The following is a 22,622-nucleotide window of genomic DNA, read 5'->3' on the forward strand; positions in this document are numbered from 1 at the left end:
TTTACTTTATTATGTCTTATAGTTAATTATAGATTTTTTAATCCCTATCGTTCGTTCATCCATAACATCCATTTACACCGCGAGTGATAACTAGGAAATTTGCCAGACAAGCCAGTCATTTATATATAACGGCGTATTGATGGGATCCCACTTAATAACAGGGGGGGGGGGGGGGGTAATGGCCGAATGGTTAGCAAGTGCCCGCTGTATCACAAGGTCTATCATTCAGTCAACTAGCTTGGTTTCAATTCTCCAGTTGTACGTGACAAGGATTAAGGTCGCCTGTCCAACCTCGTGGGTTTTCTCCGGGTCCTCCGATTTCATCCCACTGCTAAAGACCCATACGCGCAAGCGAAAAAATGAAATAAAATTAAACCATATAGTCCCGATACTCTCTCTCTCCCTCCCCCTCTCTCTCTCTCTCTCTCTCTCCCTCTCTCTCTCTCTCTCTCTCCCTCTCCCTCCCCCTCTCTCTTGTTTACGTAAGAAAACCCGATGTAAACTTAAATTACGTGCTTTGGATTTTTACACGCCGGAAATGACGTTTTCAATGGAATGTTATATGTTGTGAATTATTAAACAATGAACGGTACCTTATCTCCGACATTTCTCAATTAAAACAAGAGAATCTGTTGTGTTATATAATATTTGTTTTCTATTCTCTCGTGTCGTTATGACCTTTAGAACATGTTTTATTGACCTGGCGTATTTACCTGGGGATTATTGTAGTGCTGTGTTTAAAGGACGCAGGTATTCTCAGGTATTTGTACGAGATTACCTGCAATTAAAGTCCAGGTTGGACAACATAGATGAACTAAATCTTCCGCACCCGACACATCTTTGATTTCTCCTGTCTTCCAGAATAAAGACATTTTATTTGGTCCATTGAACCAGAAAAAAGCGAACGAATAAAAAAAATCCAGGATTTTTAGAAACAAAACCGTGGTTTTGTTTGATCTCAGACCAGTAAAGAATATTTGAAATCGCACGACTTGAATCGTCAAAATTACAACCGACAAATGTTACATGAAAATATTTGAATGATGCTTTTAGATGTCGGGGTCGGATGATATGGCTGAGTCTAGAACAATAGCAAATAGTACCCTGAACATTTCACCCTAGCTGGCGTTTCTTATTTCTACACTTAACAAACGAAATGATAAGAACTGGGGGTTTTAGCGCCCTATTTTTAAGAATTCTCCAGCTAAGACTCAAGTCAAACTTAATTCAAATGAGCGCGATTGGATGGTCGTGAAACTTAGGATGCTAAGGTCCGCCATTGTCAGTGGCGTGGTTTCAATCCCCAACTTGTTGGGGTTTTCTCCAGGTCCTCCCACTGCTAAAGTCCCTGAAATAAAATTTCGCTTCGTGTATTATTTTTCTGAAGTTGAAAATGTAATGAAATGAAAAGAAATGAAATGAAATGGTGTTTAACGTCCCACTGTTCTGCTCCTATACTATGGCACTCCTATACGAAATCACAAAGAACAAATCATGTGAACGTGTCCTGGAGGGCTAGCTGTCATGTTTTAAAGTCGTACATTGTAAGTTTTATTGATTATTTTAAAGAAGTAAGTTTTATTGATTATTTTAAAGTTTGACGAAGGATTGGGTTGTTGATTTAGTTTCTATATCATAGTTATGTTTAACCAGTGTTGTTATAGTCGTGTTTAACCAGTGTTGTTGATCTTGTTTCTATATTATAGTCGTGTTTGACCAGTATTGTTATAGTCGTGGTAAACCAGTGAATATTTATTTGAGTTGTGTCTTAGTGTTGATATACCAGTAACCTATCAATAATATTCCATAGCGACCACCAGAAGCATTACATAACGACCACCAATAACATTTCATAGCGACCACAAATAACATTTCATAACGATCAATGTCATTTCATAGCGACCACCAATTTAATAACGACCACCAAAAACATTTAATAACGACCACCAAAAACATTTAATAGCGTCAAAAACATTTCATAACTACCAATACCATTTCATAACGACTAATACTATTTCATATAAACCAATATCAATTCATAACATTACATAACGACCACCAACATTTTATAACGACCACCAACATTTCATAACGACTACCAATATTTCATTACGACCACCAACAATTCATAACGACCAATATCATTTCATAACGACCAATAACATTTCATATAAACCCATAACATTTCATAACGACCAATAACAATTTATTACGACCAATAACATTTCATATAAACCAATAACAATTCATTACGACCAATAACAATCCATAACGACCAATAACAATTCATATAAACCAATAACAATTCATTACGACCTATAACAATCCATAACGACCACCAATAACATTTCATATAAACCAATAACAATTCATCACGACCAATAACAATCCATAACGACCACCAATAACAGTTCATAACGACCAATAACAATTTATATAAACCAATAACAATTCATTACGACCTATAACAATCCATAACGACCACCAATAACAGTTCATAACGACCAATAACAATTTATATAAACCAATAACAATTCATTACGACCTATAACAATCCATAACGACCACCAATAACAATTCATAACGACCAATAACAATTCATAACGACCACCAATATCAATTCAGAACGACCAATTTGGCCGTACTAGCTCCCAATCCCAGAATGAAACGTCACAAGATGTGTAACATGATGTGTCACATGACTATAGATTGTTATGATACTTATTGGTCTGTTTAGATTGAGATATATGACGCTATAATCCATTGTTCAAAAACACCCCGCCCAATTTATAAATACGATTATCTTCCCCTATAACAGTAATTAATTCAGATTCACAAACGAGCAAATAGACGGCGGTGGTGAGAATGTGAATATGTTTGGTATATAAACACTGTCATTATTTGGTTTCATGTCACGATGAAAAAAATATTGTTTATTTACTAAATAAAGCAGTTTCCGGTATTAACACATTGTTTACCTAATCTTATTTTTCAGTTTAATAAATTAACGGGGAACCTGGAAACCAACGAATAGTATGTATATTCTCTATATACAAAGGTAAACAGAAAGATAAGACCAATTAAAAAAATCACCACCTTCTTCATCCTGATGTACATCCAATCATAAACTGTCGTCCAACCTCGTGGGTTTTCTCCGGGTCCTCCGGTTTCCTCCCACTGCTAAAGACACCTACGTGAATTATGAAAATAAAATCAAACCATATGTTAGTCCCGAAATGACATAGTTTGTGTCGAGTGGACGTTAAACCCCATTTCTCTCTCTCTCTTAAACTGTCTGCTCTTGAGAGAGAGAGAGAGAGAGAGAGGGGGGGGGCAGAGAGGGGGGAGAGAGAATTTAAAGTCTACTCGATACAAACTATGTTATTTCGGGACTAACATATGATAGAGTTCTTTAGTAGTGGGATGAGTGCAATTTTGCCCAAGCAATGTGTACACGGGACCTATACGTTGTCCCTTGCCAGACTTTCAGTCCTGGGCCACTGACAAGGTATCTTTTACGTACACACGGAACCTCGGTTTTTCGTCCCATTTGAACGACTACAGGCCCTCTGTCCTGCTAAAAGGGATATTTTACCCGGACAGTGATTGTTTGAAGTAGAATGATAGGTCATTGATGCAGTAAGAGACTGTGGCGATGTCTCGTTGTTGATATACAAGTACACAGATTCTAACACGAGGCGTTTAAAGTCGTCATCTGCATCATAGTTAACATGTCATAAATACCACACAGACGTCACGTGTTGACAACATGGCCGCCATCTTGACTCCTAACTGACTACAGGGTCTAAAGCTCAACTGACACGTTCCCTTACAAGAACATAGTACGTGATGGCTTACAATTATAGTACTCAAATCAACACAGAAATACCAAAACAGGTTGAAACATTTACTAACTATTCTTAAGAATGTATGGCCCCATTTTACTCCAACTTAGATCTCTGTCTTTCTGCCTGTCGTGGCATGTCCTGCGTACCATAATGGCTTTACATTGGTATAATGACTTTATACTGGCCCACTGACTTTATACTGCCATAATGTATATATATCAGCTAATTAATAATTTAGATAACATTTCAGGCCTAAAGAAAGACCTGCAATAGGCAAATTTAACTCTTGCATAATGTATGTTTAAATGCGCGAACAAGTAACAAATAACAGCAGGGCTGCAATCACACCGTAAAAGATGTACAAATTATCAATGCCACTAAACTACGATATAGTAAGCCGGTGAAATCTTTGTAAACTATTTGAGTCCGAATGATTCTCATATCAGAAGTTCATTCTACACACAGAGGACTATCTACTTCGAGAATAGATATCTGCCCTGAATGGCCGCCATATCCACAAATTAATATACTGTTCTGTAATAGTACGGTTCTACTCCGTGTCACATCTGTTATACACACAAAAAATAAACTTTGTTCAATTTTATTAAATGGAATCAGAATAAATAAGTAACTCGAAGTATACCTAAAATCGCCGATTTAGGACTAAAAATGTCGGTCAACTAGCTTAGTGTCTGTTCTCAAGCGGAGCTATGTAGACAGACAGCCTAAGTTTAGTATGATCAAAAGTTGTCACTGAGTTGTATCGGTACATTTGTATTTATATCACGGGGCTGTGGTCTGTCTCTGTTAGTGACCTCTGACCTCGAGGTTTTCTTCTGATAAATATTGTTGGCTTCAGAAAATCACGTTCAAGCGCTAAAAATCCCTAGGGAATTTCTCACCTGGGATCGAAATGAAATGAATTGAAATGAAATGGGGTTTAACGTCCTACTGTTCTGTTCCGACTGGGCTAATGGAGACGGGTATACGCCATACAATGTGCTATGAGGGGATTTTGCCCGGGCACTACGGCCTACTCCTGAATCAAATTCCAACTGCCAAGGGATCGTTTACATGGATCCTCGGTTTTTCGTCCCATCCGAACGACTAGACAACGGTCCTTGTTAGGCCCTCCGCCCTACACCACTGACAATCCCAATGGATTTTCTCGGCGAACGCAGGGATCGAAGTGAGAACCTCCAGGTTAGCAAGATTGAACCACGGTAACCATGGTAACTCGTGACTTACATACTTATTGTTTTAACGGAGTACCCAGAGAAATAACATCAGATCGGACAAGAGACAATATTTCTTGTCACATACAAAACCCCGGGATCACACACATGACTTGCATAGAGAACAGGCCTTATGATCTACAGCGCAACCATTAGACCACTCGGACAACCCATAGCTTTGAATTAAAACGGATAACATCAGAACTATCTACTCTACTTTGAGAACAGATCTCAGCCCTAAATAACCGCCATATCTAAGAATTATTATACTGTCAGCTTACATACTGCATCTTTAGAACTCAATGTCGTCTCAAAGGCCACGATAGAATCTTTAATCAAGGGAGAGAGAGGGGGGGTGGGGAAGAGAGGCGGGGGGAGGGGGAATTTAAGACGGTTTTCTCCGGTTTCCTCCCACTGCTAAAGACCCCTACGAGCAAGCGAATTATTGAAATAAAATTAAACCATATGTTAGTCCCGAAATGACCTAGTCTGTGTCGAGTAGACGTTAAACCCCATTTCTCCCTCTCTCTCCCTCGATCGAGAATAGATCCCTGTCCTACGTGGCCGCCATATCCAACAATTAGTATACTAATGCAGTCCTACTCCGGATCCTATCTGTTATACTAGTCCCGAAATGACCTAGTTTGTGTCGAGTGGACGTTAAACCCCATTTCTCTCTCTCTCTTCCTCTCTCTCTCTCTCTCTCTCTCTCTCATACACACCTGTCATACACACCTGTCATACACACCTGTCATACACACAAAGACTAATTAAACTTGTTCAATTTTCTTAAATAAAAGCAGAATAAATACTTCTCCCAATTCTCGAAATATACTAAGTCTTTTCGACTAAATTCGTGGATTTAATAGGACTTAAAATTTCGGTCAAGTAGCTTAGTGTCTGTTCACAAGCTAATTGTTGACAGCGTAAGTTTAGTATCATCGAACCTGGGGATCACCAATCGATAATTTACCTGGATCAAAAATCAATAGGAACATTCACGATGCACAATGTCGTTAATTTGTGTACTTGGTGTCAATCGACCCATTTACCAAAACAAATTTGTATAATTCCCAGGATTTCATGACCTTAAAAGGTAAACAACTAGTTTCATTAAACAACACGTGCAGCTAATCACTAGACACAAAGGTATATGCACCTGTAATTACAGTTGTAATATACACCTTGAATTGTATACAAAGGTATACACCTTCATTTATAGTTTTAATATGTACCTTGAATTACAATTTAAACTTATTTACAAATAACGCATCGCTGTTTTAAATGATGTATTTTGGAACCTGAAGATGAAAATGAAATGAAATGGTTGCGACGTCCAACTCTTCTGCACCGACTGGGCCACTCAGGGAAATTTTGTCACGACAGTGGCAGTACGGCCTACGCTTATTTCAAATTCCTGGTTAAATAGGCAGCGTCTGACTCACTGAGCTACCGCGGCTCCCGGAGTTGGACTAAACAATGTAGATTTTTACTAATTGTACCCAGATTCACTGTGGTCTCCGTGGGCTGTTGTTGATTTTCTTGTGTTGGTAAATGTCCAGTCTACAGTCATGGCAAAAATCACCTTTCAACCACATGTCCGTCAACACTCCCTGGCAATTCCGTGTTGCTGCGTCATGGCCTCTCAGTATATTCTAACATAACTTAACTTAGTTTCACCATATCAGCGGTGTGGAATGGCGGACCTGGCAAGCACAATTTGAAGTTGGAATCTACGAACAGTGAACGACAACGGCACTGCCTGGGCACAATTTTCCCCAAAAGCACACTGAATGACTTGAGCTTGTCTTTATTATATAACACTGGGCGCAGACACCCGATTAGATTTTATTACATACTTCGAGAAGGTATTTGTTGAGTAATAAAACCTTCTAGTAGTTTATCGAGGTTCGGATAACTAACCCAATCCCTTTTTCAAAGACTGAACTTGGGTCTAATTTAGTTTTTACTTCTCTTAAAAGGGTTAAGGTTAGGGTTCGGGTTAGTATTCCCCTAAATACTAATTTGTATAAAGCGGCCATTTTGGTATGAGTTCTGGCTTGTTCTGGAATTTGTTGCTTCTAGTGGTGATAATATTTGTACCGTGCGGTAAGGAAGGCCAGCCCTCGATAAACTACTAGAAGGTTTTATTACTCAACAAATAACTTCTCGAAGTATGTAATAAAATCTAATCGGGTGGCACAGAAACCTAGAACGTTAAACCCCATTTAGTTCGGTGGGTTTTTCCCAAAAAAAAACTATTTATTCATCGAAACTGGATTGGAGAACAGGCAGAAGCCTATAAAGCCCATCTCCAGAAAAATAATACATAAATGAAATGTAATGGGTTTAACGTCCTACTGTTCTGCTCCTAACCTGGGCTAATGAAGACGGGCATATGCCATACAGTGTGTTATGAGGGAAATTTTGCCCGGGCAGCTGCGCTACGGCCTACTCTTATATCGAATTCCAACTGCCAAGGGATCTTTTACGTGCATGCCAATGTGTACACGGGACCTCGGTTTTTCGTCCCATCCAAACGACTAGACAGCTGTCCTTGTCAGGCCCTCCATCCTGCATGGACAGCTGTCTAGTCGCCATTAATATATATTGAAAAAATATAAAAGAAGTAAACCATATTGGTTTTAAATATAATCAAATTAGTTCTTTCATTTAAACCTATGACTATTGCAGGTCTTTCTGTAGGCCTTAAATCTTATATAAATTATTAATTGAACATTTATTAACATGAAAAGACAATAATCAACCCTCGATGGCATCGGATACACGAGATTTTAACTAGATTAGAACGATTCGCCATTTAAAAATTTAATTTAAAAATGGGAAAGCGAGGCTAAGTCTCGAATATACCAGTGTCCTGGTTACCACAATGTACATATCTTGTCAAAAATACAAACAGTGATTACTTGGCTCAGAATCAAGTAATTTTAATGAAATTTTAAATATTTTCATTTTGCATTATCTATTTTTGAGCTATTATAGCAAAAATGGTCAACCCTTTATCTAAATTTCAGATAATGTATCTTTAAATTAAACCGCAAATTTTACATTATATTGGTCTATTTTGTCCCAATCTACCAGCATGCGTCACTTGTGTTGTCGCCGATAACCATATATGGTCATTGAATAATGTTAAAATATTTAAATATACGACACCCACTGTTAAACATTATTCCCGAACTGCGTACACTTATACCTTTAAACATGTTTGAAAATATACGTCAGGAATTAGTGTGTCTCTGATGTTTGATGCGATGTATATCCCCTTTAATACGAAAACAAACAACAACTAAATGTTATATTGACTCAAGTCGTTTACGAAGGGTTAACGTCAAATGTAATTAAACGTATTGGTCAACCGATAAAATTCTACTTGATTTTAACTTTAAACATCCTCGTCCGTTAATCCTCTTGAAGATCCCCCCTGATTAACAAACTTTAGACGTTCCCTCGTTTCGATCGCTAGCGGAATAAACGATTTTACTTATCAAATGAAAGGAAATGGGTTTTAACGTTTTACTTCCCTGCGTCGGTTGAGATACCGAGGGGAAATTTTACCCACGACCAACTCTTAATTCTGTCCGGCCAGCGGTGCTACGACCAACTCTTAATTCTGTCCGGACAACGGCGCTACGGCCTACACTTAATTCAAATTCTAACCGTCAAGGGTTTTTGTACATGCATGCAAAGGTGTATACATACGGGACTTGGGTTTATTGTACGGTCTGAACCACTAGACTCTGTCCTTACGAGTTCTTCTTCCTGGAGATCTGACAAAGGGGAATCACACCGAAACTTGCCGAGGAACTGTCTCGCTCAATATCCGCAGCGAACACGAGATCCTAGGACTAACAAGCCTCCTGCACACTGAGACAAGGATTTAAGTTTTGTTTTTGAATTCGCAGTTGATCAATAACACAAACAGTTGGTACCAATGTGAATTATTTAAATGAAAAGTGGTGTCAGGTCTTCTAGAAAGAGCAGTTTGTTCCATGTTCACCATAAATCTGTAGTCCAATAGATGAAACTGTGTTTCTAATTCTCAAAAAATATTTCAGTGCATAACATTGACATAGTCGACGAAACATAGACAAGACAGACAACCATAACACAGCCAGATACATACTCGAAACGTATGGTTAGCAACATCGACAACCATAACACATACTCGAAATGTATAGATGCCCGTTTTGATTAGCCCAGTCGTCCGGCAGAACAGTAGGACGTTTACCCACATTTAGTTGCCGACTAAGCGGGTAGGACGCTGGTTCGCTTGTCTGGAGGTCGCGTGTTTGTTCCCTGCATTTGCCGAGAAATTACATCGGGATTTTCTAACGTGATTTCCCCTTGTCAGTGGTGCAGAACGGAGGGCCTGACAAGAACAACTGTCTAGTCGTTCGGATGGGGCGAAAAACCGAGGAACCGTGTATACTTTGACGTACACGTAAAAGATCAGTTGGAATTCGATATTAGAGTAGGCCATAGTACCACTGCCTGGGCAAAATTCCCTCACAGCACACTGCATGGCATATGCCGCAGTAGGAATAGAACAGTAGGACGTTAAACCCCATGTCATTTCATTTTGAAAGCAATAAGGAGAAATATTTACAACATGAAACCCTTTTTATGTCAGGGTTTTAGAAATAACAATATTTAATCCTGTCTAGTCCTTCGGATGAGACGAAAACCCGAGGTCCCGTGTAAACATTGGAATGCACGTAAAAGATCCCTTCGTAGTTGGAATTCGATATAAGAGTAGGCGATAGTGCCGCTGCCCGGGCAAAATTTCCCTCATAGCACACTGTATGGCGTATGCCCGTCTTCATTAGCCCAGTATAGGAGCAGAACAGTAGGACGTTAAACCCCATTTCATTTCATTTCATTTATCTAAATCTTACATAATATATCATTAATTATATTAATTTAGAAATCTAAACTGTTTAATCCGCGGTACATGTAATATTCTTGAATAATGCTCCTTGTTTACGGAACTCTCTATAACATCAATTACTGTCAACAAACATTATATTTTAGATGGCCGGGATGGGATGAAAAACCGAGGTCCCATGTACACATTGGCGTGCACGTAAAAGATTCCTTGTTCGATATAAGAGTAGGGCATAGTGCTGACCCCCCTCCCCCCGCACCCGGGCCAAATTTCCCTCATAGCACACTGTATGGTGTATGCCCGTCTTCATTAGCCCAGTCGGAGCAGAACAGTAAGACGTTAAACTTCATTTCATTTGGAAAGAAAGAAGGAGAAATATTTACAACACGAAACCCCTTGTATGTCAAGGTTTTAAAAATAACAATATTTAATCCTAGTTGTAACAAGGTACATAAACAAATAATTAGATCTGTCAAATATCCTTACAATCTAACAGCTGTATGTTATATCACCTAGAGATCGTTTCATAAGCTGTATTACTTTAAAATTTAAATATACACAAACAGGTTTAGGGTTGGGATAGTTGACTGTTACTGTCTCATGTAAGGTTCTCAAATAATTTGTCACGTAAACAACCAACAGTTTCTATAGGATGTTATGAAACATAAAAATACTATCTCTAATCCAAAGCTGTAGAATGAGTTAAACTACAAACAGTTTCAGTCGATCTGATGATGAAACATAAAAATACAATCTATCATCTGGTTGAAACAAACATGTCCGTGACCTGCTGTATATTCTATGAAGTTTCTCACAATTATTTCTTTTTCGTGAAATTTGACATTTTAACTTCTAAAGCTTTAAATCTGGTTTAAGCTGGCAATGTGGTCCAACACTTTCACAGTTGATGAGAAAGTATATTTTACCTCGGAATGATGTTCCCGGTGATAACTAGTACACAAAGTAAATACAACTTTTTCCAATCGATAGTCAAGAAAAGAGAGAGAGAGAGAGAGAAATGGGGTGTAACGTCCACTCGACAAAAACTAGGTCATTTCGGGACTAACATATGGTTTAATTTTATTTCCATAATTCGCTTGCACGTAGGTGTCTTTAGCAGTTGGAGGAAACCGGAGGACCCGGAGAAAACCCACGAGGTTGGACAGGCGACCCTACTCCTTGTCACGTACAACCGGGGATTCGAAACCATGCCAGTTGACTCAATGACAGTTTTTATGATACAACGCGCACGCACTAAACATTCGGCCATTACCCCCCTTGGAACCTCCAAAGAGCTAGAAATTGGTTTAGGTTGATCTTAAGTTGATGTGAATGAAGCCCTTCAGGATTAAGGAAGAAGCGAGAATATTTCCCACAGCACAATGTTGGTTGGTACAGGTACAATTGATTGATACAGGTACAATTGATTGATACAGGTACAACTGATTGATACAGGCTCAGTGAGTAAGACGTTGCCTCGCTAACCTGGAGGTCCCACGTTCGACCCCTGCATTAGCAAAAACATTTTATCAAGATTTTCAGGCGTGGGTCTCCCTTGTCCTGGCATGGGACAACGTCTAGTCGTTCGAATGGGGCGAAAAAACGAGGTACCATGTACATATTGACGTGCAAGTAAAAGAGCCCTGGACAGTTGGAATTCGATATAAGAGTAGGCCGTAGTGCCACCACCCGGGCAAAATGTCCTCATAGCACACTGTATGGCGTTTGCCCGTCTTCTTGAGTAAATTGGGAGCAGAACACTAGGACTTTAAACCCATTTCAATTCATTTCATTTCTTATAGACAAGACAGCGATAGACAACAATCTCATACCCCAAACTGATCACGTATCCATGGAAATAAAACTACCACGTTTTGTCCCGAATGACTCCAGTATACACTGTATTTTATATAAAAAAAAATCTAAAGTACAGGCAAGTAAAATAACAGGAGTTTACTTTTTATTCGTGTTTTAAGAAGCCAGCGGTTATTGCGACAATATTTTTTAATCAAATCATCGTACACACACCCATCCGAAAATAAAAACTAAGTGCTATTGTTCACCTTTGACAACAGGCTAAAATAATAATAATGTTGTGCTTAATCATCCATCATTATTTTACACTGTTAAAGTTGATATCGTTCTCTTATGAACAAATACATTTTACAAATAAAAATATATGGACAAATAGATCGAAGTCGTCATTTTATATATACATAGTCAGTTAAACATACATTATGAACGAGCAAAATCTGCCTATTTCAGGTCTTTCTTTAGGCCTGAAATGTTATCTAAATTATTAATTAGACATTAATTAACTTCCCCAGACCATAATCAACTCTCGATGGCATCGCTAGCCTGCGAAGTCTATTGGATTAGGTTCCGATTTCCTGGATAATCGAGACTATGTTTTTTTATCGTACCGACTTTAGTAATGATGATCGAGGCTAGGCCGAAAATTCAATCGTTAAAATCTCGGTTCAGAGATGATCAATTTGACTAAATTGCCTTTACATTATCTAGTTTTTAACTATTATAGTGACAACTGCAAACTCTTTATCTAATCTCCCATAATGTATCTTTAAAATTGTTAATAATTAAGCAGTAGTCATTAAGTAGGTGTTATTTCATTCAGGTGTTAAAACGGTGACTATTGAATGATATATATGACTAATGGTTGGGTTTGTGTATTCAATGATGTTACATCTAGTTGACACACCTGTTAATTTATGACTACCCGGTACCTGTACAATGTCTAACAAGGTTCTATACATATTCCATCTTCATTAGCCCAGTCGGAACAGAACAGACGTTAAACCCAGTCGGAGCAGAACAGACGTTAAACCCAGTCGGAACAGAACAGACATTAAACCCAGTCGGAGCAGAACAGACATTAAACCCAGTCGGAGCAGAACAGACATTAAACCCAGTCGGAGCAGAACAGACATTAAACCCAGTCGGGGCAGAACAGACATTAAACCCAGTCGGAGCAGAACAGACATTAAACCCAGTCGGAGCAGAACAGACGTTAAACCCAGTCGGAGCAGAACAGACGTTAAACCCAGTCGGAGCAGAACAGTAGGACGTTAAACCCCATTTCATTTCTATACACAGCACACTGTATGGCGATAGTTCGTCTTCATTAGCCCAGTAAAAGCGGGACAGTAGGACGTTAAACCCCATTTCATTTCATAACACACTGTATAGCGATAGCCCGTCTTCATTATCCCAGTCGGAACAAAACAGTAGGACGTTAAACCCCATTTCATTTCCCTCATAGTACACTGTATGGCGACAGCCCGTCTTCATTAGCCCAGTCTGAGCAGAACAGTAGGACGTTATATCCCATTTCATTTCATTACATACTAAATATTAATTTAGTGTAATGATCATTTTTATGACTTATTGGCAAAAATGTTGATTATTAAAAGGCCTAGATTCATAAGTCAGTGGTATTAGCCAGGGTTCACATTTATAACCCCACTTGTTAAACAAATTATCAAATAACTTTACTATGTTTAGACACTGGTGATATCAATAGTTTTTGTTGTTGTTTTTTTAAAAAAAACAAGTGAAGTAAAGCATTTATTAACAACTAAGAAATAAAATGGGGTTGATCATCTTATTTTTCTGAGTCACCTCTGATAAAACGCCATGATAATAATACTAATAATAATTTATTTATAGAGCGTTTATAATCCAACATTGTGTTGCTCTATGGCGCTATGTGATATAGGTAACCGCTTTTGCGTACACGGTAACATATAAACGGAAACTAGGCGCTGATCAGTTTCCTCCACACACAACTAGGTGAAACCACAGAACGTCCTCGACCTGCACCTTGGAAATTTCCTCGGATTTTCCGGCGTGGCTTCCTCTAGTCAGAGGTACATTTCCCCAGTCGCCGCGGAAAAGTATTACATTAAAACTCAATTCATTTCACTGATTATTTCTCTTTTTTTTCTTTTTTTTTTATTTAAATTAGAGAGAGAGAGAGAGAGAGAGATGGGTTTAACGTCCACTCGACACAAACTAGGTCATTTCGGGACTAACACATGGTTCAACTTTATTTCAACAATTCGCTTGCGTGTAGGGGTCTTTACAATGAGAGAAAACCGGAGGACTTGGAGAAAACCCAAAAACGATTGACAGTCGACCCTACTCCTTGTCACGTACAACCGGGGAATCGACACCACGCCAGTTGATTCAATAACAGACCTTATGATACTACGCGCACGCTAACGATAAGATGATACTTGTCGAAACGTTGTGCTTTTAGAATAAAACCAGTGATTGTTTCCCATAAAAACTGTGTTATGTTAATGTGTTTCCCAATCGCTAAATGTCACTTAACGATTTTAGGGTTTATATATTTATCGCCATTAAATAAAATCCAAAAAGTAAATTATTCGGCGTAAAAATCTAAACATTTAATATCGGCAAATAGAAAATGAATATACGATTTAAATATTTAATATCGGAGAGATATTGTTTTAAAAACAAATCGTTGAACATGCAATTATTGTTACAGAAAATATGAACTCACCCGTAGAAATAACTGTAACAACATATATAACAAATTTTCCAGTCATCTTGTTCATGTTCACGTCTGACTTTCTCCGTCTCTAAATAAAGTAAAAACTAACAGAAAAAGAAACGTCCGGCTAATTTAAGTCTTTTAATCCCCGTCTGTATGTTTAGTCGTAAATAGGTCTATTTTACGACAATCACGTTAACACCTTAACGCCACCACTCGCTGACAGTACTGACTACCCGACGACACTACTTGCACGTATTTCTATGACAACGCCCCATAACTCGAATGGCGACAAACTTGACGGCGTGAGACCAGGACGTGATTGAGAGAGGTTTGATTTCTGGGAGACGAACGCGAATGGAACAATCTGTCCTCGTCATTGGCTAAACTCTGTAAACAATTTTTGTGTATGTTTGTGGTATGAAAGTCGCACAGAAACATCCTAAACAAATATGGCCACTGTCCACAGTGTTCTTGCGATATTGATCTTCCTGTGGTCGATATTTTGTAACTTTTTAAATAAAGCCGATTTTACTAAGATACAGTACATAGATATAGCTGTAGGTTTTATGTTACTGTAACCAATTTTTCTAATTAAAGATACATTATTCAAGAGTTAAAGAGAGAGACAGAGACAGAGAGAAATGGGGTTTAACGTCCCCACGACACAAACTAGGTCATTTCGGGACTTACATTTGGTTTAATTTTATTTCTATGATTCCCATACGCGTAGGGGTCTTTAGCAGTGGGAGGAAACCGGATGACCCGGAGAAAATCCACGAGGTTGTACAGGTGACTACCCTCACGTACAGCCGGGGATTCGAAACCACGCCAGTTGACTCAATGACAGACCTTATGATACAGCGCGCACGTGCTAACTATTCGGCCATCCAACCCCCCTATTCCAGAGTTAAATCTGCCTATTGAGGATTTTTTGTTTGGCCTCAAATGTTATATAAACTATTAATGAGAAAAATACATTTATTGACATGCCAGGCCCATAATAAACTTTGTAGAACTTCGGATTGTATGGATTTTAAACAGATTTAAATACGATTGGCAGGTAGTGACTTAATTTAAAAGTGGATAATCGAGACTTTGTTTATCAAGGGTAACAATGACAATCGAGACTACGATGTTCTGCAAACGACGATAACTCTGCTCGGAATGTAGTAATTTGACGGAAATTTTCAACATATTCCACTTTCATTATCTATTTGAAAGAGAGAGAACGAGAGATGGGGTTTAACATCTACTCGACACAAACTATGTCATTTTCAAACTTACATATGGTTCAATTTTATTTCAATAATTAGCTTGCGTGTAGGGGTCTTTGGCAATGGGGGTAAATCGGAGGATACCTGGAGAAAACCCAAGGTCTAGAAAAAGCGACCCTACTCTTTGCCATGTACAATTGGGGAATCGAAACCACGCCACATGACTCACTGACAGATCTTATCATTCCACGCATGCGTTAAAATGGCAATCGAGGGTTCGCTATTCCAAAATAGCCCTATCGTCGCTCAGAAAAAAGTAATTTGACTGAAATTTTAAAGATTTTTCCTTTTGATTGTCTATTTTTAAAATATTTTAGTGAGAACTGTCAGCTCTTTAATCTACATCTTACCTAATGCATATTTTTATATTTTGAATTCCTCTGAGTCTCGGGATCACGTGGCTAAATGGGTAAGACGCTGGCTCGCTAGCCTGGAGGTCGGGTATTTGATCCCTGCATTGGCCGAGAAAATCCATCCAGATTTTCCGGCGTGGTTCCCCCTTTTCAGTGATGCAGGACGGAGGGCCTGACAAGGACAGCTGTCTAGTCCTTCGGATGATACGAAAAACCGAGGTCCCGTGTATAAATTGGAATGCACGTAAAAGATCCCTTGGCAGTTGGAATTCGATATAAGACTAGGCGATAGTGCCGCTGCCCGGGCAAAATTTCCCTCATAGCACACTGTATGGCGTATACCCGTCTTCATTAGACAAGTTAAGGAGCAGAACAGTAGGACGTTAAACCCCATTTCATTTCATTTCATTTCATTTTCCCTGAGTCTCGGTCTATTCTCATCAGTCATCAGATCCACTCTAAAGTTTGCTGAAATTCAAACATTTTCTTGCTCTCGAACCACCCCGGTCTCAGTGCCCCAGATTCCCTTGTGATAATAGGCTTAGACCCAATGACTGGTCCCCAATGGCTCCTCATCTTCCTGTTGTTTTTAGGCAGCCACGGTGGTTAAGTGAGTAAGATGCTTGCTCGCTAGCCTGGAGATCGCGTGTTCGATCCCGGTATTGGCCGAGAAAGTGCATCGGGATTTTCCGGCGTGGTTGCCCCTTGTCAGTGGTGCAGGACGGAGGGCCTGACAAGGAAAGCTGTCTAGTCGTTAGGATGGTACGAACAACCGAGGTCCTGTACTGTGTATACATTGGCATGCACTTAAAAGATCCCTTGGTAGTTGGAATTCGATATAAGAGTAGGACGTGGCGCCGCTTTCGGGTTAAAACTTCGCTCATATCACACTTCATTAGCCCAGTCGGAGCAGAATAGTAGGACGTTAACCCTCATTTCATTTCTGTTGTTTTTGGTAGGCGAGGCCCCTCGCAGATAAACAAATCCTAAGACTTCAACAATTTAAGTACGATCTACATTAAACTGTGCATGCGTGCATCGATTGACTAACTTGGATATTAAATATGGCGTCACAATTCCAAGATGGCGGCGATGAGGTTAACTTAAGGGCGTTTAATGCTTCTTGCAAAAAGTCCACCTTTTTTTATTGGGTTGACTTTATTTCTTCTACTATTTGGTTAGAAATAAATATCAGGCGAGACGAAAACGCGTCACGATCGAGCTTTAATCTCAGTTGTAGATTCTTGTTCGGGATGAAATGAATGCCTAACATATCGGAAGTTCATCCGAAGAACATTCACAAACAAATAACGGAATTCTGTAGAAAATATCCGCTTCTTTTCAAATTCTGTTTCTTTATAATACAAGCAATCATTTAACCGTTTCACTACAAATCATCCTGCGTGGTCTACATTCGCCAGGGGTTGGGGGATGTATTCGCGTTGTATCATAAGGTCTGACATTGAGTCAACTGGCGTGGTTTCGATTCCCCGATTGTACGTAACAACGATTAGGGTCGCCGGTCCAACCTCGTGGGTTTTCTCAGGGTTCTCCGGTTTCCACCCACTGCTAAAGACCCCTACGCGCATGCGAATAATTGAAATAAAATTAACCCATAAGTTAGTCCCGAAATGACCTGGTTTGTGTCGAGTGGACGTTAGCCTGCTCTCTCTCTCTCTCTCGCCAGAATATCTTTCACTCTGCGTGGTCTACATTCACTAGATTATCTTTCTGTGTGTCTATATTTCTTTATTTGTCTCTGACAACCTCAAATAAAGCTTCCCATATCTGTTCATGTGCACTTTAGGTCACATGTGTCGGTCTTGTTTGGACTATTCCGACTTTCGTAGCCTACGGTTAGTTACGTGAATCTACGAAAAGATATTTTACAACATTATGTTCAGATTGAAATGTTTTTAAAACTCGATGTCCAGGAATTAGGTTGGAACGCCCGTTTCTATTTTAATGATTTTTACTTTGTTATAATTGTTTGTTATATTAATTGTACATATGTTAAAGTTAATATATTTTAAAGTATTTGTTGTGGTGGGTTTTGGGGCTACAACCCCACTAAACGTGTTTGGATATTATTAAACGTTCTTACGAATTTGGGTGGGAGGTTCGATGGCCGAATGGTTAGCACGTGCGCGTTGTATCATCGTAAGGTCTGTCATTGAGTCAACAGGCGTGGTTTCGATTCTCCGGTTGTAGTTGTTCGTGTCAAGGAGTAGGATCGACTGTCCCACCTCATGTGTTTGCTGCCACTGCTAAAGACCTCTACACGCAAGCGAATTATTGAAATGAAATCGAACCATATATTAGTCCCGAAATGACCAAGTTTGTGTCAAGTGGACGTTAAACCCTGTTTCCCTCTCAAGATATATAATATATTTATATATATGTAATTGGGAAGAAGACGGCATATCATTTACCCGGCTACAATTTTGACAACACAGAACCCTATATGTTTGTGGTGTGATGGGGTGGTGGTGGTGGGGGGGGGGGGGTAAATTTTGTGACCGAGTTGCTAAATGAAAGCTGACAGAAAATAGTGTAATTGTCGATAACTGACATAAAATGTGTTACGCTTGTCATAAAATATCTCTTCAGGCCCGCGGAGGGGGGGGGGGGGCTGTGTGGTTTATTGTAAATATGTTTTATCGTGGTCTACTAGACTGTGTTAAGTCAGGGAAGGGGCTGTATGATTTATAGTAAATATGTTTTATCGTGGTCTACTAGACTGTGTTAAGTCAGGGGGGTGGCTGTATGATTTATAGTAAAAATGTTTTATCGTGGTCTACTAGACTGTGTTAAGTCAGGGAAGGGGCTGTATGATTTATAGTAAATGTTTTATCGTGGTCTACCAGACTGTGTTAAGTCAGTTTAATTATAGTTTGGATGTTGCTGTTTTGTTAGGTGGATACATTGTGTTGTTTTATTTTTTTAAAAAATAATAATTTGGGTTTGGTTTTTTGGGGGGGTTATTTTATTTTATTTTTTATTTTTTTTATTTTATTTTCTTTTTTTTTTTTTTTGGCGTTTCATATTTTTCTATAAAAAGCTCTCCAAAAAGTGGCGACTCATAACATTAAAATAGTCACCCTTAAAAAAAAATCACCAAAAACAAATACCGTTGTCGATCATTTACTATATATTTTATTATCATTATCATTAGTATTATTTTTATTATTATTATTATTTTTATTATTATTATTATTTTTATTATTATTTTTATTATTATTATTATTATTTTATTAATATTATTATTATTATTATTATTATTATTTTTATTATTATTATTATTTTTATTATTATTATTATTATTATTATTATTATTATTATTTTTATTATTATTTTTATTATTATTATTATTATTAATTTCCTCGATTTCTTTACCGGTTGTGCTGTATGTTACTGACACCTGATCTGACATCAGTCTTCTATCGGTCTGGAGGGATGTTCTCGAGATCAATCGGATTAAAACACAGATCCTATTTCGTTTAATTTTTATAGTTCAAAATTTCGTTTTACTTGTCTTTACTACACGAGGATCTGGAAGAGTTGTTATCATTGACGTGTTCTGGATAATATGAGGGATTAGCCAATGAAACGGTCTGTTACGGCGAGTTCTTGGCCTTTTTATGCACGGAACTCCCACTATAACTTGCCAGATCTTCATGTAGTGTAGACCAGTATAAAGTATAAAAAACGAAACGAAATATAAATATGTATTTTTATCAGACTGTCCTTGAGATTTTCCTATGTACGTTTCCCTTGTCGGTGGTCCTGAACGTATTCCTGGCACGAGTCGCTGTCCGTACGAAGCTTCTTCATGACAGCACACTCTATGGTATATCCCCGTCTTCAATATCCCGGTTTAACTCCGTTGTACTCGTCTCAACTAAAGGCGCTAATGATGTCTCACAGACATTGTTCCTTGGGCTATGATGGAAACTGGGGGAAGTTGGACAGACATTGTGCCTTGGGCTATGATGGAAACTGGGTGAAGTTGGACAGACATTGTGTATTGGGCTCTTGTGGAACCTGGGTCGAACTTGATAGTGTTCTTTTACATAGCTCCAATGGAACGACTAGAGGGTGCTTCTTGCATCCAGGGACTATCCCTTGGGTCGAACATCCTGGTCAGTGCGAACTCCGCAGTTAGACAAACAATGTCGGGATCGACATCACAGCCCTTGATACAATTATAGCCCCTATTATTCACCAGAACAAATATTCTGTCCAGTCGGCGATGGATCCTGGTCGACCCAAACTATGTACATGTACACGTAATTCAATATATACATGTGACTTGATGAAGGTAGCCTGATTGTACTAGTTGCTGAATGGCTTTCACATTTACTAAGTTCCATGGTATTGGTTTGAAATTCTGGGCCCTGTTTCACGAAATTTTAACTAAGATAAAATCCAAATTTTAGCATTTTGATTGGATAATATTAGATTGATTTTAGTGCTTAGCCAATCAAAATTGAAGTATAAACTAAAATTTGGATTTTATCTTTAGTTAAGATTTCGAAGAAAACATTATCGTTTAAGTTGTATTTAAGAAATGAAATGAAATGAAATGAAATGGGGTTTAACGTCCTACTCTTCTGCACCTAACCTGGGCTAATTGAAGACGGGCATACGCCATACAGTGTGCTATGAGGGAAATTTTGCCCGGGCAGCGGCGCTACGGCCTTCTCTTATATCGAATTCCAACTGCCAAGGGATCTTTTACGTGGACGCCAATGTGTACACGGGACCTCATCCGAACGACTAGGCAGCTGTCCGTGTCAGGCGCTCCGTTTTGCATCACCGACAAGGGGAAACCACGCCGGAAAATCGAGATGAACTTTCTCGGCCAATGCAGGGATCGAACACCCGACCTCCAGGCTAGCGAGCCAGCGCCTTACCCACTAAGCCATCGTGATCCCCAAGTTGTATATAAGAGGAACACGTATGTGTAGGCTACTGGCTAATGTTTGGTTTGCTTTTTTGTCGAGTTATCAAATCTTGCGTGGCCTCCGAGAAGCGGGATTAGGAGGCAGGTTGGATATCCGAAAAGCGGAAGAAAGGGCACAACCTGGACGTCCTACAGCCGACGAGGAAAAGGGGCGAGACAGAATTGACATCTGAATACGGAGGAGGTTGGGGGGGGGGGTAATGGGACATGCAGGAAATCGGCGAGGAAAGTGTGTGGTTTCCTGCTGGACATCTGAGAATCGGGGGCGCTGAGACGGGTGCTTTATCTGAAAGGCGGAAGAGGAGGGGGACATCCGAGAGTAAATGGACAGACCGATGGAAGGGGATAGGCGCGATAACGGAGAGGTAGAAGTACAGGACAGATGGGCATCCGAGAAACGAGGGTTGGAGAATGACGGGATATCCAAGAGGTGCAAGTAAGCGATATCCAAGAGACCGGAATAAAGGGACATGTCGGTCATTAGAGAAGTGATGGAAAGGGGACATGCCGGACGTTAGGGTAAGCAGACGTGTCGGTCGTTCAAGAAGCGAGCGAGAAGACAAGCAGGTCATTCGAGGAGCGAGGGTAAGGGAACATACCGGAGATTCGAGGAGCGAGGATAAAGGGAAATGCTGGATATTCAAGAAGTAAGGTTATGGGGAAATGCTGGACATTCAAGAAGCGAGGGTAAGGGGAAATGCCGGGTACGGGACCTCGAATTTTCGCCCCATCCGAACAATTATACACTTTGGGTAAAAAAAAATATAATTAATACGTACATTTCAGGTCAATGAACATGAATGATAAACGTGAATAATGATCAAATAAAATGAAATGAAATGGGGTTTAACTTCTTACCGTTCTGCTCCTACTGGGCTAATAATGACGGACATACGCCATGCAATGTGTTATGGGGGGAATTGTGCTAGGACAGCGGCGCTACGGCCTGCTCTTAAATCGAATTCCAACTGCCAAGTGATCTTTTACGAACGACTAGACAGCTATCCTTGTCAGATCCTCCTCTGTGCACGCACCACTGACAAGGTGAAACCACGACGGAAAACCCCGATGAACTTTCTCGGCCAACACCGGAAGCGAACCCGTCATTGCCATAGGAGTTTTCCAATAAGCACACTTCGACGCATTCTGATTAAAATACACATCTATATTTCGTTTCGTTTTTTTACACTTTCGACGGCCTCTACTACATGAAGATCTGACCGGTTGTAGTGGAAGGTTGCGTCAGAGGTCATACGAGCGGCTTCAGATATTTGATTAACCAATCAGCGTTGATGTTTCTAGTGGTTTACCCACAGTTCCGTGCACCCCATTCGATAATAACCAGAACGCGGGTTATATAACAACTCTTCCAGATCCTAGTGTAGAAAAGACAAGTAAAACGAAATTTTGAACTATAAAAACGAAACGAAATAGGATCTTTGTTTTAATCAGATTGTTGAAAGTCAGTTAAATATAATAATATTACAAAATACCAAA

At 39.3% G+C, this 22,622-nt stretch overlaps 1 protein-coding gene across 1 annotated transcript in view; it reads right to left on the reverse strand.

Moving 5' to 3' along the window:
• LOC126823242 (uncharacterized) overlaps positions 1-14,822 on the reverse strand; it is a 30,877-nt gene extending 16,055 nt beyond the window's left edge. The window contains exon 1 of the mRNA XM_050551947.2: positions 14,539-14,822. Within this exon, the coding sequence (XP_050407904.1) occupies positions 14,539-14,593 (55 nt within the window). The 5' untranslated portion in view covers positions 14,594-14,822. The remainder of the gene's footprint in view (positions 1-14,538) is intronic.
• Positions 14,823-22,622: the final 7,800 nt, after the last annotated feature.

The sequence above is a fragment of the Patella vulgata genome, chromosome 6 (genome assembly GCF_932274485.2).
Source record: "Patella vulgata chromosome 6, xgPatVulg1.2, whole genome shotgun sequence".
In the NCBI taxonomy this organism is placed as follows: Eukaryota; Metazoa; Mollusca; class Gastropoda; family Patellidae; genus Patella; species Patella vulgata.